This window comes from Hemitrygon akajei, chromosome 4 (genome assembly GCF_048418815.1).
Source record: "Hemitrygon akajei chromosome 4, sHemAka1.3, whole genome shotgun sequence".
Lineage (NCBI taxonomy): Eukaryota > Metazoa > Chordata > Chondrichthyes > Myliobatiformes > Dasyatidae > Hemitrygon > Hemitrygon akajei.
Genome location: NC_133127.1, coordinates 97,167,587 through 97,184,396, shown reverse-complemented (window position 1 = coordinate 97,184,396; position 16,810 = coordinate 97,167,587). Strand labels below are relative to the sequence as shown.

The window sequence follows — 16,810 nt, the reverse complement described above, 5'->3', positions numbered from 1 at the left end:
ACGTCCCCCATATATTCCGTCTGGGTAGCCTCCAACTTGATGACGTGAACATCGATTTCTCGAACTTCCGGTAATGCTTTCCACCCCTCCCCCCCCCCCCCCCCCCCCCCACTCCTTTACCTTTCCCCATTCCCTCTTCCCTCTCTAACCTTATCTGCTTGAATGTCCATTGCCTCCCTCTGGTGCTTCTCCTTTTTCTTTCTTCCATGGCCCTCTGTCCTTTTCTATCAGATTCCCCCTTCTCTTGCCCTGTATCTTTTTCACCAATCAACTTCCCAGCTCTTTATTTCAACCCACCCCCTTCAGGTTTCACCTATCACCTTGTGTTTCTCTTTTCCCATCTGCTTCTCAGCATTTTCCCTCCAGTCCCACCGAAGGGTCTTGGCCCGAAATGTTGACGGTACTCTTTTCCACAGATGCTGCCTGGCCTGCTGAGTTCCTCCAGCATTTTGTGTGTGTTTCATAAAACAAGGTTTGTTTTATTTGTTGAAGTAACCTTCTGCAAGTCAACTGCTACAATTAATTGCCACCAACATTACAATGTGCTGATATTTGGCTGTAAGTTCAGACTGGCCAGTCCTGGCAAGTTTGGTCAATGTGATTAGACACTGCTGTCTACGTGGTCCTGCCATGACATTATCCCACATACCATATTCCTTTCAGAGCTTTGAGCTCCACCACCAGGTACTCCTGGTACAGTGAGGCCTTAAATATCCGCCACTTGCATTAAACCACGTCATTCAGCTAATGTAGCATATTTCTCAATCACGGAGACGCTCCCAACTTCCCTGTGCTAGTCTGTTCCCAGGAACCCATGACTTGTCTTTGCAGTTGAACTCCTGGCTTTGAGTCCTTCCTCTGAACACCAGTGCCCAGGAAATTCGATCCCATTACTTCTCTGTCTTCCCTCAAATGGCAGTCATACATAAGCAACCCCTCCCCCGCCCATACACTCTCTTTTTACACAGTCCCTCATGGAAGGGTGACATGAAACTGCTCTTTTCAGTGAGCTGTAAGGTGACTGATGTGACCCTTAAACTCTGTCACATCGGAGTTTCTGATGGGGTACGGTGGTGATTGGTGTGGTTCTGCCACTTTTGTTTGGCTTTTGTGTTCTGATCAAGAGTTACAAAATTCTGATTGCCATCCTGAGAGTTCCTTCTCCATTTTGACTAATAATGGGCCAAGGATTCCAACAAATATGTAGAGATACACACTTTTCCCCGAAGGCTTTGATGGCTCCATTTAGGCATTTTGTCTATCCATCTGGCAAACTCTCAGCTCAGAAAAGAGCATCTGATTGGAGAGTCTCAGTTAGGGTATGTGAATGACATGACCTTCCCAGCAACCCTGCTGCCTCTAAGCTGGTTAATGGTGCCAAGGAGATGGCACTGACACTGGTTCTCTTGTCCTCTAGGAGTTTGCAGATACGTTACTGCTAGTACCTTTCTAATGTGCCTTCTGCAAGTACTCTATGTCTCTGATTGCTGTGAGTGTACAGGAGGGCACGGATGCCCAGTAGACCATGAGTTTGATGGCGGGTTTGTGCTACCACACTGGAGGTTTTGTGTTGTTTTCAGTTGACATATGTCCTTTTCAAATTCCTGTCAGTCTTGGGAGTCGAGATTCTCATACCGAATATGTGAAAATTATTCTTGTTTATATTGCTGAGTAAATGGTCTATGTAACACCCAACATTCTTAGGATGTGGCTGATATTGCAAAGTTCCCATTCATTGCTCAGCCGTAGCTGCCCTGTGAAGATGGTAGTGAGTTACTTTTTGAGTCATTGTAATTGCTGTCATGAACAAATTCACACTGTGCTATTCCGGAACTTAATCAGAATCATAGGGAGAGTCATAGAGTGCCACAGCACAAAAGCAGGCCCCTTGTCCCACTGCGTTCATGCAAATGATCGGCTAAAGATAGACTCTTGATCATCCAGTCTACGTCATCAGAACCTTTCTGTTTTATTTGTATGTCTTATTGACATCTCTGTAGTTACAACACTGTTCTCCTTTTCATGACCAGTACAAAATGAAAAGTTTTTCACTGTATCTCAGTACATGTGACAATAATAAACCAATTTCAATACTAATCAATGTCCTTGTCTATATTAATCCCATTTATTCACATTTGGTCTATAGTCTTCAATGTGTTAATGATTCATGTGCTTGTCAGTAATCCTACTTAAGTGTTGTTAGAATACCTATCTCCACAAACTTATTCAGCAGAGCATTCCAGATTGCACACACTCAGTGTGGGGGAAAAATCCCCCTTCAGAACCCCTCCATTCCTCCTGCCTTTCATTTTACACCTCTTTATTTTAACACTTCCACCAAGGGAGAAAGTTTCTATCCTCTGTATCCCCCTCATACTTCTGTATACCTTTATTAGATCATACCTCAGACTCTTCTGCTCTGGGGTAAACAAACCTAGTCAATCCAATCTTTCCTCAAAAGTGAAGTGGTCCAATGGTCCAATCTTGCCAAATTCCTTCTGTACTGTCTCCAGTGGAATCATATCATCCTGTAGTACAGTAACCAGACTGCACACAATAGTCCAAGTTTTATAAGGTTGCATCCTGATGTTCCTGTTCTTATATTCCATGCCATGGTGAGCAAGATAAGCATCGTAAATGTCCACTTTTGGAGATCTATTGACCTATACTCAAGACAGTTCCATTCATCAAAACTCCCAAGAACCCAAATATTTATAGTGTATGCCCACCCTTATTTGATCTTCCAAAATGTATCACTTTGCATTTGTCAGGTTTAGAATGCATCTGCCACTACTCTGCCCAACTTTACAGCTGGTCAATCTCATGTTATTCCACCATATTCATTGCGGACTATCATAAGACTGCAGAGACCTCTGGCTCGCTCTGTTATTGAGAAACTTTAGTTATCAAAAAGCAGACTAGGTCAGGGCTGATGCTTTCTTTTGTAAAGGACATCTGCGTTTCTGGCAAACTACCTGCTTCATGGTACTGGTACCAGTTTACTTTAACGGAAATCAAATTCTCGAGCTATCATAGTGGGAAGTGAACTCGCACTGTGGATTATCCCTTTAATAATATACTGCATTTATGAGAACACAATTTTTACAGCCGCTACAAAAACCTGCAGTGAAAGCACATTCAATTCTCTGTGATGCTGTTGAATCATAAAAAAAACTCTTACATTTCAAAATTCGATTAAACTGAATATAATGGAAGTTTCAGATGCTGATTTTATTAATCACATCAAACTTCAAATTTTCCACATGCTTGAATCCCTCCAGGGCCTCAGATCTTGTGTTTCTAACATCCTGCAATTATACATTCCCCTTGCCAATTTTACCCATCCTCTGACTCATTCTGTCTTTTATGCATTTTTTCTTTGCTCTACCAGCTATGCAGGCAGCACATTTTGAGTTTTTATCCCTAAGGCTTTAAATTTGCTTCGCATCCTTTTATGGTCTTCCTTAGACTTCTCTTTTAGATTGAGCTTTTGATCACTGAACTTTAACTTTTCCTCCTTTGGCTCAGTGCCTGCATTCACTTGAACTTTTACGGGACATTTTCCCCATTAAGGAGCACAAGATCTCATCACATATTGTAGTTGATATTTTTATGCATTTAGTTTAACTCTTGTAACACTTGATGGCTTTAAAATTTGAACCTCCTCTACCAGGTACCTGACCCTGCTATAGAATCAAAGCTGGCAAAACAATTGCAATGTGAATAAGATCTTGGTAAACATTGCCATGATACTGTTCTTGGCATCTTTGCAGCCATTGATGTAGCTGACATACTGCAAGGTTGACGGTGGTGTTGGTGGTGAGTTGCCTGTGGCTACAGGTCAATATTGATCAGTTCATAAGATGATCTGAGAAATGGCGGAGAATGAATACAAGATGTGAAGTGATATATTTTGTGAGGAATAATAAACCTAGGATACTTGCACCCTTGAAAGTACTGAACAACAGAAGGACCTTACTGTATGCATCCAAAGCCCTTTGATAATTAGAGATTAATTATCAGATAAGGTGACTAAGTTATACATGAAGTCTGATTTTACTAGCCTGAACAACAGCAAAAAGGTTATGCTACAACAAGATAAATTATTAGTTAGGCCACAGCTAGAGTACTGTGTACAGTTCTAAACATCACACTGTAGGAAGAATGTCTAGAGTGTGCAGAGGAGATTCATTGGGTGTTGCCCAGAATAGAATATTTTAGCTGAGGAGAGATTAGACTGGTTGGATTTGTTTCGTTTGGGGGTTGTGGGTGGGGGAGGACTCATGAGATGTACATAATTATGAGAGGTATCGGGTAGATAGTGAGAAAGTATTCCGCTTTGCAAATAGTCCTAAACCAGAGAGCACTGGTTTGAGATAAAGGGCAGATTATTTAGAAGGGATTTGAAAAAAAAACTTTCTTCACCAGATGGAGGCTGAAATCAGGAGTGCACTGCCTGCAGTGATGTTGGAGGGCACAGACTCTCATTAAATTTCAGAATCTTGAAACACAATGGCATAGAAGCTATGGGATGGCTGTTGAATTACTATAAGTAATTATTTGATGGCTAAAACATGCACAGTGGGCTGAAGGAGCTGCTTTCCTGTTGCGTGGCTCTGCCTCTAATTTCCTGTTATGGATTATCCTCTTTTCCTTACATTTTAATTGTGGAGTCTCCCAAGGGTTTGTGTACTGACCATTCCAGTTAATATTTACATGTTATATCAAAAACTTTTTTTGAAATGAAAAACATACTTTATTCTTAAAATGTTCAATGGTACAATCAGGATATGTTGTAATCCTTGCATCAAGCAATTCAGTGCCTTCCTATTGCATAGGAACATAAGAAATAGGAGCAGGAGTAGGCCATCCGGCCCATCGAGCCTGCCCCACCATTCAATAAGATCATGGCTAACCTGTCTGTAAACTCAGCTCCATCTACCTGCTTTTTCCCCATAACCCCCCATAACCCTTAATTCCCCTTAATGTAAAAATCTGTCTAACTGTACTTTAAGTATATTGCAAATCAGAGGTGATGGTGATATTGCGGCACATAAGGATAACTAAATCCCCAGGGCCTGATGAAGTCTTAAGATCTTTGCATTGTCCTTAGACATGAGTGAGATACTAGAAGACTGATGAGTGGCTAATATTATGCCTTTTTTTAAGAAGGGCTGTGAGGACAAGCCAGGGATCTATAGACCAGTGAGCCTGACATCAGTGGTGAATAATTTATTGAAGTAGATTCTGCGAGGCAGGATCTATCTGCATTTGGAAAAGCAAGGGATCATTATGAATAGTCAGCATGGCATTGTGCATGGGAAATTATGTTTCAAACATTTCATTGAACTTTTTGAAGAGGTGACCAAGAGCATTGATGAAGGCTGGGTAGAAGATGTTGTCTACACGGACATTTTCCAGGCTTTCAATAAGGGCCAGCAGAATAGGCTGTCCAGTGGGTTAGAGCACATGGGATTCAGAGTAAGCTAGCCAACTGGATTCAGAGTTGGGCTGGTGGCAGAACTCAGAGTGGAAGTTGAGGGTTGATTTTCAAACTGGAAGCCTGTGATCAGTGATGTGCTGCAAGATCAGTGGTGGGGTCACTAGTACTTTTCATTTACGTTAACCATTAGGATGAAAATATTGGTGGCTTACTTAGTCATTTGTGGATGATTAGTGTGTGGTTAACAGTGTATTAGGTTGTCTAAGGCTACCACTAAATCTACATCAAATGAAAAAGTGGGGCAAGAAATAGCAGATAGATTTCAACTTCAGCAAATGCGAAGTAGTACATTTTGGGAAGTTAAACTAGGGCAGGACCTGCATAGTATACGACAAGCCTCTTGGGAGAGTTGTAGATCAGAGAGACCAAGAGGTAGAAACATATAGTTCCCTGAAGTAGTGTCACAAGTAGATATGGTGGTGAAGAAGGCATGTGGTAAGCTTGCTTTCATCCGGTAATTCACCTGATCCCTCAACACCACCTTTTTGGTCAAGAAAGCACAGCAGCGTCTCCACTTCCTGGGGTGACTGTGAACAGTGAGGCTCCCTCCTCTCACCATCACTTTAACCAGTTTTTACAGGAGCACCATTGAGAGTGTCCTGACAAGCTGCAGCACCATTTGGTATCAGAATCTGGTTTGATATCAGTAGGATATATCATGAAATTTGCTTTTTTGTGGCAGCAGTACATTGCAATAAAAGCTATAAATTACAATAAGAATATATTTTAAAAAATAAACAAGTAGTACAAAAAAGACATGAAAAAAATACTGAGGTAGTATTCAAGGGGTTCGTTGTCCATTCGGAAATCTGATGATGGAGGGGAAGAAGCTGTTCCAGAAACACTGAGTGTGTGTTGTGAAGCTCCTGTACCTCCTCCTTGATGACAGCAATGAGATGAGTTCATGTACTGAGTGATGGTAGTCCTTAATGATTGTTACTGCCATTTTGAGGAATCACCTTTTGAAAGTGTCCTGGATGCTGGGGAGGCTAGTGCCCATGATGGAACTAGCTGAGTTTAGAACTTTCTGCAGCCTTTTCCAATCGGAGCTGATGATGATCAGTCAGAACAGCTTCCAAAGAACAAGTCCTTGTGTTTACTATGATTGACACTATCCCGTAAACTGACAGTTGATCCTGCTCAGTCTGCATATTGGCAGTGGGCATGGTCAAAGGCTGGCAACATTTTTCAGGGAAGCTCTGAATTGAATATCTCCATGATGATAAGGAAATTCTCATCCCTGCTATGCCAATAACCACCTCGTGGTTTTGAAAAAAGATACAATACACGTCTTGACAGAAGAGAGCAGACTTTAGATTTCATGAGGGATTGCTGTGAGCCTATAACAGAGGACAGCACAACTATCTCAGACACTGATGATGAAGTTCACCACTGTCTTCAATAAACAATAGCAACCAAGAGATTTGAGAATGAACTCCTTAGACGTGGTGCAAAACTGTGGTCTACTGGGAAGCAATCATCCCTGTGTCATCATAGGTGTCTCTGAGACTTGTGTACAGCATGCACTGCAAAGATGCCAACAGCACCGTCTCAGCAGAATTCTCCAAATTCACTGGAAGGGGAAGTGAGCCGCATCAGTTCCTCTCCAAGCCAACATCCCAACATTGAGTTATTAGTTGCACTCAACCAACTCCTCTGGGCTGTCACATTGTCCATCTGCCTGATGTTAGACTCGCAAAATAGCCAGAGTTGTTGTACGGGAGGAAATTACCAATCTGACAAAATGATTCAAGGGTTTGCCCAGAGCTTCCAATAAAATGCCGTAATCCGACTGACTCCTGAGAAACCCTAGCCCATGACTCATAATTAGATCTAATGGTGAAGGAACAAAAGATCAGTCAGAACTTCCCATCAGCCACCTCTTGCCCATCATTTTCCCAGCACCTTGAAGCACCTGCAGTTCCTACTTTGGTATTCCAACATCAAAACCAGAAGAGAAGTAAGTCACCTTTGATCCCAAATAACTGCTTAAGAAGAAATGTGACGATGACCTGCCAGTTCACCACTTCCTTCCAGTGGCTTGATTTTTAATGTACTAGTGGAACATAACTACCCCTAATTAAGTTATAAAGTAAGTTGCATGGTCTTTCATTTGTTGATGCATTAAACAAAGAAAAAGATACATTGTTGAAGGGTAATCAATATTGTAATGTATGAAATTGGATCATGACACAATTCCATTCTCTCAGCACTGATCCCATTATCCTTCCCACAAAGGTTAAACTTGCTTAACAACCTAGGCATCCTGTTTGACCTAAATTGGTGATGAGCTGTTCTGCTCTCTTTTACAAAGACTACCCGCCACCAACTCTACAGTGTAATTAAAGATCCTTGCAGCTTCATTCTGTCACAAGCTCCAGTCCTTTATATAATCTTCAACTGTGAGTCTTTTATAAATCCCACCCCTTCTCCCCTTCACTGTGGCTCCTTCCTTTAGTTACTCTGAACATAGATTCTTCCCAAAACCTTTCTGTATTTCTGCTTCCTATTAAATACTGATTAGAACCCTTTAATGTCTCCAGCTTGTCAAGCTATCATTTTTTGATCTTGTGAACTGCCTTGAGGGGTTTTATTCTATATAAGTAGGAACTGGTATGTATTGTATAAGTCCAGCAATCATTTTCTAAGCGATTTAAAGTGGATTTGTTTACTTTTTTTATAGCCACCTGAAGAAATGTATTCAACAGGAAATGCAATTTTACTCCACTTCCATACTGATGACACAATTAACAAGAAAGGATTCCATATACGATACACAAGCACAAAATTCCAGGATTCCCTCCACATCAAAAAGTAACTTGGGCCATCAATACAGTTTGCTGTATCCTTAAAATAAAACAAAGGCAAAAATAACCTGAATGATTTATACTGACAGAACACGGAGGAACTGAAGGAAATGAATTGTTGCAATGTCAGCACGAAGTTGAAGAACTTCCAGTGGAAAATTCAAAACTGCGGAAAATTAGGCTGAGTACGAAACTGCAGGAACAGGATGCTACTGCAGAGTAATTATAAAGGTTTGCTTGCTGCATCAGCTTCTGTCCACTACTGGCTAGAGTTTCACCCAGTGGAAATACTGCTATACAGACTCTCAGCCAACTGCACTATCCTTAGGAATGAACCTATAAATTCAACAAATGCTATTCATTAATTTCTTCAATCAGGCACAAACAATAAAAGGAGAAAAGAAGTATCCTATGTACTGTTCACTTTTCAACATGTGGTTTATTAATATAAAGGAAAATCATTTACTACATAATTTATGAGGATTTTGTAATTTTTTTTAAACTGGATGTCTTTACTGGTGACTATTATCTGTGATTACGTCTCTCAGATACAGGACTTCAAGCAGAACAAATGAGCACTGTAGCAAACTGTGAATTCCTTCAGTACCAAAAAAAAATCACAGGTTTAAGAGCATTGAAAATCCTGATAGCATTTTTTTATATTTTGCTATTGGAATGTGCCAGGATAGTTTTATATATTGTGTGTGTGTGTGTTGGTAGTTTGCACTTAGAATGATACCAAGGGCCTAGTTTTAGGCTCTATATTGTATGTGTCTCTGAGCTATTATGTAAATCATCTGAAGTGATAAGCATATGACTTTATGTGAATGAAAATCAAATTAATAGGTAACCAGTTAACAATAGTGTTACAGCAGTAGTGTGAGCAAATGGCCATGGAGTATTAAAACAGCTAACTGCAATTCCACAACAGTACCCATATAGCAATTCTGTGTGTTGAGAAATTATAACTAAGCTGGTGACAATTGTTAGTGCTATGATTTTCAGAAAGAGGAACAAAATACATAAATAAACTCTGCATCCTATATTCCCATAATTCATCATCAGCTTTTCAGGATAGTCAGATCTCCTGAACTAGCAAACGAATCAAAGCTGAATTATACCCCTGAAAGACTCGAGAAAATGCCGTGTAAAGCAGGTTTCAAATGGTGCTACTCCATGTTCAGAACCATCTTGTGCTTATGAGGCACCAATCTTTACAACTTCATATGATTGTCTAAACAGCTGCAGACATACAGTAGGGCAAAGACAAATCTCATTTTGAACATGAAACAAAATTGTCCTGCTGCAAAACCACTGCTCCTATGATAGATAGATAGATAGATACTTTATTCATCCCCATGGGGAAATTCAACTTTTTTTCCAATGTCCCATACACTTGTTGTAGCAAAACTAATTACATACAATACTTAACTCAGTAAAAAATATGATATGCATCTAAATCACTATCTCAAAAAGCATTACTAATAGCTTTTAAAAAGTTCTTAAGTCCTGGCGGTAGAATTGTAAAGCGTAATGGCATTGGGGAGTATTGACCTCTTCATCCTGTCTGAGGAGCATTGCATCGATAGTAACCTGTCGCTGAAACTGCTTCTCTGTCTCTGGATGGTGCTATGTAGAGGATGTTCAGAGTTATCCATAATTGACCGTAGCCTACTCAGCGCCCTTCGCTCAGCTACCGATGTTAAACTCTCCAGTACTTTGCCCACGACAGAGCCCGCCTTCCTTACCAGCTTATTAAGACGTGAGGCGTCCCTCTTCTTAATGCTTCCTCCCCAACACGCCACCACAAAGAAGAGGGCGCTCTCCACAACTGACCTATAGAACATCTTCAGCATCTCACTACAGACATTGAATGACGCCAAACTGAGACAACGAATGCTTTAGAATGATTCCTTGTAAATCTTGCACATGGCGTACAGATCTTTCTGTAATACTTTGAATACTTGATTTAAAATAATTCAACAACTTGAGCATTTTTCATATCATTTTTACTTGCGGAAAATTATTCACAAAGTCAGTCTATTTAGTTCAATACAAAAGTGAAAAATTGGAACACAATTAACCTACAACAGAGCTGAATAACCAGCCTTCAGCCTGACAGCTCTGTCTTAACCATTCTTTCCAGGTTCCATAGATGAACCATAATCTTGAATGTTTAGTTACAACATGTGTGTTAGTACGTGTTCACTTACAAAGGCATTCTAAGATTAAGCAGTGAATTGTTACAGTACATGTCAAGCTGAAGCTTTTTTTTTGGTTTACTTTTTTTCTGTTGTTTATAACCAGAACATTGTGGTTTTTGAAGCTTCTTGTTAAAGGTTTTTCTCCAGTCAAGGTTCAGGAGTAAAATTAAATCTCATTGCAGGAGATGTTGTTTTACAATGTCTTTCATACAGTAAATTGCTACCTAAGTTAGCAGTTAGCACTAATGATCCTATTTGTATCTGTATTATACCCTACATCCATGACAGCATCACTAGCACTAATAAATATGTTTTTACAAACATTACACCAACATCTGCATATTATTGATGCTGTGTCACTAACTGCAATTTGTATGGAATCATACTTTTTTTAAGTCCCAGAAGAAATTTGTCTGTTTTGATGAGGTCATCTCTTATTCTTGGAAATTCGAGGGTATGGGCTTCCAGAAAGGACCAGTGCTCCAATCCTAAGAATTACTATTGTAAATGTTTGTTCCATTTCATTGTTCTTCTTTAGATAACGAGACCAGATCAATAAGGTCATCTCTTATACTTGGAAACTTGAGAGTATGGGCCTCTGGAAAGGACTAGTGTTCCAATGTCAAGTATTAATGTCGTAAATGTTTGTTCCATTACCTCTATTCACTGTTCCTCCTTGGGTAGTGAGACTGGACCAAAACACAGTGTTCCAGATGCAATGTAACTGGAGCATTATATAATTGCAGTAAAATGTCTTTACTCTTGTATTCAAATCCTTTTACCAAGATAGTTTTTTTTCTGAATGCTCCCTTTCAGACCCCTTTGTTTGAGGAACCCAGGTCCCTCAAAATAGTAAGCCCTTTCAATTTACAAATACTCTTCTACCTTTGCTAATAAATTATATGACAACATTTTTTTCACATTGCATTCCATCTATATTAAATGCAGACTGAGCTGAATCATCCTGAAGAAACCTAGGGTGGCCATTGGGGTTCTGGGTCTTGAAGAGTCAAGACAATTGAACAGCATTTTTACTGACACCTGATGAATAATAGATTGAGTAAAAACTAACCACTGGAAAATTTTGCACTATCTATTCCTCATTGCTTTTGTGGTTGAGCATATATTTTGTCCCATGTTTCAGCTGTGCCAGGATGCACCTTGTTTTGAAGCACAAGAAATTCTGCAGATGCTGAAAATATTGAGCAACTCAACAAGTCAGGCAGCGTCTGTGGAAAGGAATAAACAGTCGATGTTTTGGCACAAGAGCCTTCTCTGGGGCTGGAAAGGAAGGGCAGAAGCCAGAATGAGAAGGGGGAAGGAGTACAAGTTGAGATCAGGTGGGGGAGTGAGATGAAGTAAGAAGATGGTTGGAAGCAGTAATGGGTGGTAGAGGGCTGAAGAAGAAGCAATATAATAGAAGACAGTGGACCATGGAAGAAAGGGAAGGAGGAGGAGACACCAACTGCTCCACCTCCAGCCTCAAATGCCTCCACCTCCAGCCCAAGGCTTCCTCATATTCTGGGTCCCACTGCTCCTCTTCATCCACAACTGCCCCCCATCCACCCCTGGTGTCTCAGACTCTCCTATACTCTTTGTAACCCCCTTCATTCCTTTGAGCCTCAATCTTCCTCTCACCCACTTTGCATGAATACCCCAACCCTCCTCTCTCTTCTGATGCCCCTAAGCTTCTAACCTCCCTATAACCCTGGCTTCAAACCCTGCCATGCCTTCACCACTCTCCCTTTTCTGAGGCAAACTGTTTATCCTCAGCAAAACTCTTAGCTTTGACCCCCTACACTCACATTTCAGTGAGTTCCATGCCCACCATGATGTCAAGCTTTTCTTTCCAAAAATTCAAAGTTAGAGGTAAATTTATTGTAAAAGTTCATATATGTTATCATATACAACCCTGAGATTAATTTTCTTGCAGGCATACTCAATAATATCTAATAATGGGAAAATGGGGACACCGCCCTCTCCCTTATTAGGGAGAGAGAATCTGTGATATGTGGAATGCTGGATGAAACGCAAGTCTTCGGGGTAACTGCAAGTCCGTGTCTTTGCTCACGCTTGAGTGCTCGGTGGCGGTGCCAACGCTTGCTCTTTTGCCGGTGGGGGGAGGGAGATTGTTGCTCGCTACCGCTTACACATGGAAGGGGGGAGCTGGGAGAGACTTCGGGGTTCTCACATTTAACTGCCCTTCATTCTTTGGGGCACTTCTTTGTTCTCGTGGATGCTTGTGAAGAAAAAGCATTTCAGGATGTGTATTGTATACATTTCTCTGACCTTAAATTAGATCTTTGAACCATAATAGAATCAATGAAGGACCACACCAACAAGGTGGACAAAAGACAATAAACTGTGCAACTACAAAAAAGAAAGGAAAAATAAATAAATAATATTGAGAATATGGGATGAAGAGAGCCCTGAAAGTGAGTCCATAGGTTATGGGAACAGTTCAGTGATGGAGCAAGTAAAGTTGAGTGAAGTTATTCCCTGTGGTTCAAGACCCTGATGGTTGAGGGATAATAACCGTTCCTGAACCTGATGGTGTGAGGCATGAGCTGGGTGGCAGGGGTCCCTGATGATGGATGCTGCTTTCCTGTGACTACATTTCATGTAGATGTGTTCAATGGAGGGGAGGGCTTTGCCTAAGATGGACTGGGCTATATCTAATACTTTTTGTAGGATTTTCCATTCAAGGGTATTGGTGCTTCCATACCAGGCTGTGATGCAACCAGCCAATGTACTCTCCACACACATCTATAGAAGTTTGTCTAAGTTTTAGAAGTTATGCTGAATCTTTGCAAACTTCTAAGGAAGTAGAGGCGCCGCTGTACTTTCTTTGTAATTACATCCATCTGCTGAACCTAGAACAGATCCTCTGAAATGACAACACTGAGGAATTTAAATTTGCTGACCCTCTCCACCTCTGATTTCCCAATGAGCTCTGGCTCATGGATCTCTGGTTTCCTCCTCCTGAAGTCAATAATCAACTCCTCCATCTCTGAGCCTATTTCTTTGACAAGAATGACCCGTTCTCCTCTTCTTGGATGCCCCACCCTGGCCTTCTGCCCACTCTGAATCTGTTTACTTCTAACTGCTAACGACATAATGACCATCTTGACTTCCACTTTGCTCTCACTATTTTAACCTCTCCCTCTCTGAACGCACTGCCCTCCATTCCCCACAATAATCCCACTCTCAGCAGCAAATCCACAGACAAGGGTGCCTTGTTGAGACCATTTGACAGCTCTCAGACATGTCCTCTTACTTACCCTTTGCATAGGCCCCTTCTAAACAGCACCAGGCCTCGTCTCCACACTATCACCAACCTTATTGACTTGGATTAACTTCCATCCACTGCCAACAATCTCATAGTTTCCTGACCCCTCACTGTTCATTTGTACCTTCTACCTAGGATCCACAAGCCTAACTGTCCGGGTAGGTGCATTGTTTCTGCCTGCTCCTGCCCCACTGAGCTCGTTTCAACATAACTCAATTCCATTTTGTCCTGCTGTGTTCAGTCCCTTTCTACCCAAATTCATGACAATTCATTTGTGCTGCGTCACTTCACTGTCTTTCGCTTCCCTGGCTTGGATCACCATGCACCCCCAGTCTCTATGTACTTTCACCCCACGTCAGGAAGGTCAGAACTCTCTGCTTCTTTCTTGATAGCATACCTAACCAGTTCCCCCTACCATTACCTTCCAGGACCACTGGCAAAACTGGTCCTTTCCCTCAACAAACTATGTCTGCTTTTTCATCCTCTACAATAAGCTGTCCACGTTCCAAGCCTATATTGGTCACGGTCCCCAACTTTTCATCCACTGCATTGTTGACTGCATTGGCGCTGCTTCATGTATCCATGCTGAGCTTGTCAATTTCATCAACTTTGCATCCAGCTTCCCCCCGTGACCTCAGATTTATTTGGTCCATCCCTGACAGTTCTCTTTCTCAACCTCACTCACACTCTCCATCTCTGGAGGCAGGCTATCCACTGGTATCTTTTACAAGCCTGCTGACTCTCAGCTGTCTTTACTATAGCTCTTCCCACACTGTCACTTGTAAAAATGCTATTCCCTTCTCTTAGTAACTCTGTCTCCACCACATCTCTGCTCAGGATGTCCTCTTATTTTTTCAAAGAATGGGGTTTCCCTTCCACTACCATTGGCAGTGCCCTCGCCTGCATCCCCTCCATTTCCTACACATCTGCCCTTGCCCCATCCTCCTGCCATCATAACATGAATAGGGTTCCCCTTGTCCTTACCTACCATTCCATAAGCCTCCATATCCAGCGCATCATTCTCTGTAACCTCCAACAAGATCCAGCCACCAAGCACATCTTTCCGTTTCACCAGCCACCCTTCCACTTTTCATCAGGATCACTTGCTACATGCCACAATATCCACGTATTCCTCCAGCACTTATCCCTGTAGTGTGACAAGTGCTCTTCCTGCCTCTACACATCCCCCCTCACAGTCAAGCCTCAAACATTCCTTCCAGGTGAGGGAACATTTCACCTGCAAGTTTGTTGGGGTCATTTACTGTATCCAGTGCGGCATCCTCCTGACTTAAACTGGAGGACCAGTTTAGAGTCACAGAGCACTACAGCACAGAAACGGATCACTCCGCCAATCTATTCCATACTGAACTATAGCCCCAATTTAAAATCACAGCCAGAGGACTAGCCCTATGCTTCTCCATAATTATCTTGAACCACTGTAATGCCCTACACACACTTCTGTCATCTGCCTTTCCCTAATACCAAATCCAGTATTGCACCCTCTGATTGGAACCTCTATCTATTGATTAAGGAAACTTTCCTGAACACATTTTATAAACTCTAACCCATCCTGTCCTTTTGCAGTATAGGAATCTATGAAGAAAGTTAAAAATCAACTTCTACCATAACTTTCTATTTTTTGCACCAGTCTGCAATCTCTCTACAAATTTGCTGGTGTAAATCCTGCTGACAATTGGATGGTTTATAATATAATCCCATTATCTTGGTATTTGCTTTTTTTTTTCTTTTCAAATCTTTTTATTAATTTTAAGAAAAACATAAGTAAAATATGAGTACAAAACATTTGAGAGTACACCATTAATAGTTTAAATAAACAATCAGATATGTATTAATCAATATATAAAGTCTCCCAAACTCATAGTATTAATGTAAAGGAATTAAGAAAAAGAGAAAAAAGAGAAAAAAAAACCCCAAAAAACTAAGAGAATTTTAAAAAAAACTAATAAAAAAAAACTAATAAAAAACAACTAACCAACATGGGCAATTGCATAATGTTAAATACATACAGTAGTGCCGATAACTCCGAACCTCCATCCACACAATTCAGGATAGTAACAATAAGGTTCAGGATCAGACCATTTAATTCATATGAAAATGTTGAATAAATGGTCTCCAAGTTTCCTCAAATTTAACTGAAGAATCAAAAACCACACTTCTAATTTTTTCTAAACTCAGACAAGAAATAGTTTGAGAAAACCACTGAAATACAGTTGGAGGGTTAATTTCTTTCCAATTCAGTAAAATAGATCTTCTAGCCATTAATGTAACAAATGCAATCATTCGTTGGGATGAAGTGGATAAACGCTTATTATCTATCATTGGTAGACCAAAAATTGCAGTAAAAGGATGTGGTTGGAAATTAATATTTAAAACTCTTGAAATAATATTAAAAATATCTTTCCAATAGTTTTGTAAACAAGGACAAGACCAAAACATAAGGGTCAACGAAGCAATATTAGAATGACATCTATCACAGGTTGGATTAACATAAGAATAAAATCGAGCAAGTTTATCTTTAGACATGTGAGCTCTATGTACAACCTTAAATTGTATTAGAGCATGTTTAGCACAAATAGAGGATGAGTTTACCAATGATAAATTTTTTTCCCATTGCTCAGTAGATATAGGACAATGCAATTCTTCCTGCCATTCCTTCTTAATTTTTTCTGATACATCTGGCTGTACATTCATAATCATATTATAAATGATAGCTACTAAACCCTTTTGACAAGGATTGAGAGCTAAAATTCTTTCTGTAATGTCCAATGGACATTCTTTCGAAAAAGACTTTAATTCATTATACAGAAAATTTCTAACTTGCAAATATCTAAAAAAATGGGTTTTAGATAAATTATATTTATTAGATAGCTGTTCAAAGGACATAATGTTGTCATCCAAAAACAGATCACGAAAACATGTTATACCTTTTGTTTTCCATAAGAGAAAAGCTTGATATATAGATGATGGTCGGAAGAAGTAGTTAGAT

General features: G+C 40.5%; 1 protein-coding gene across 2 annotated transcripts in view; it reads left to right on the top strand.

Moving 5' to 3' along the window:
• tll1 (tolloid-like 1) overlaps positions 1 to 10,840 on the top strand; it is a 396,079-nt gene extending 385,239 nt beyond the window's left edge. For both annotated transcript variants that reach the window (XM_073043080.1, XM_073043082.1), the window contains exon 22: positions 8,187 to 10,840. In XM_073043080.1, the coding sequence (XP_072899181.1) occupies positions 8,187 to 8,321 (135 nt within the window). In that variant the 3' untranslated portion in view covers positions 8,322 to 10,840. The remainder of the gene's footprint in view (positions 1 to 8,186) is intronic.
• The last annotated feature ends 5,970 nt before the right edge of the window (positions 10,841 to 16,810 follow it).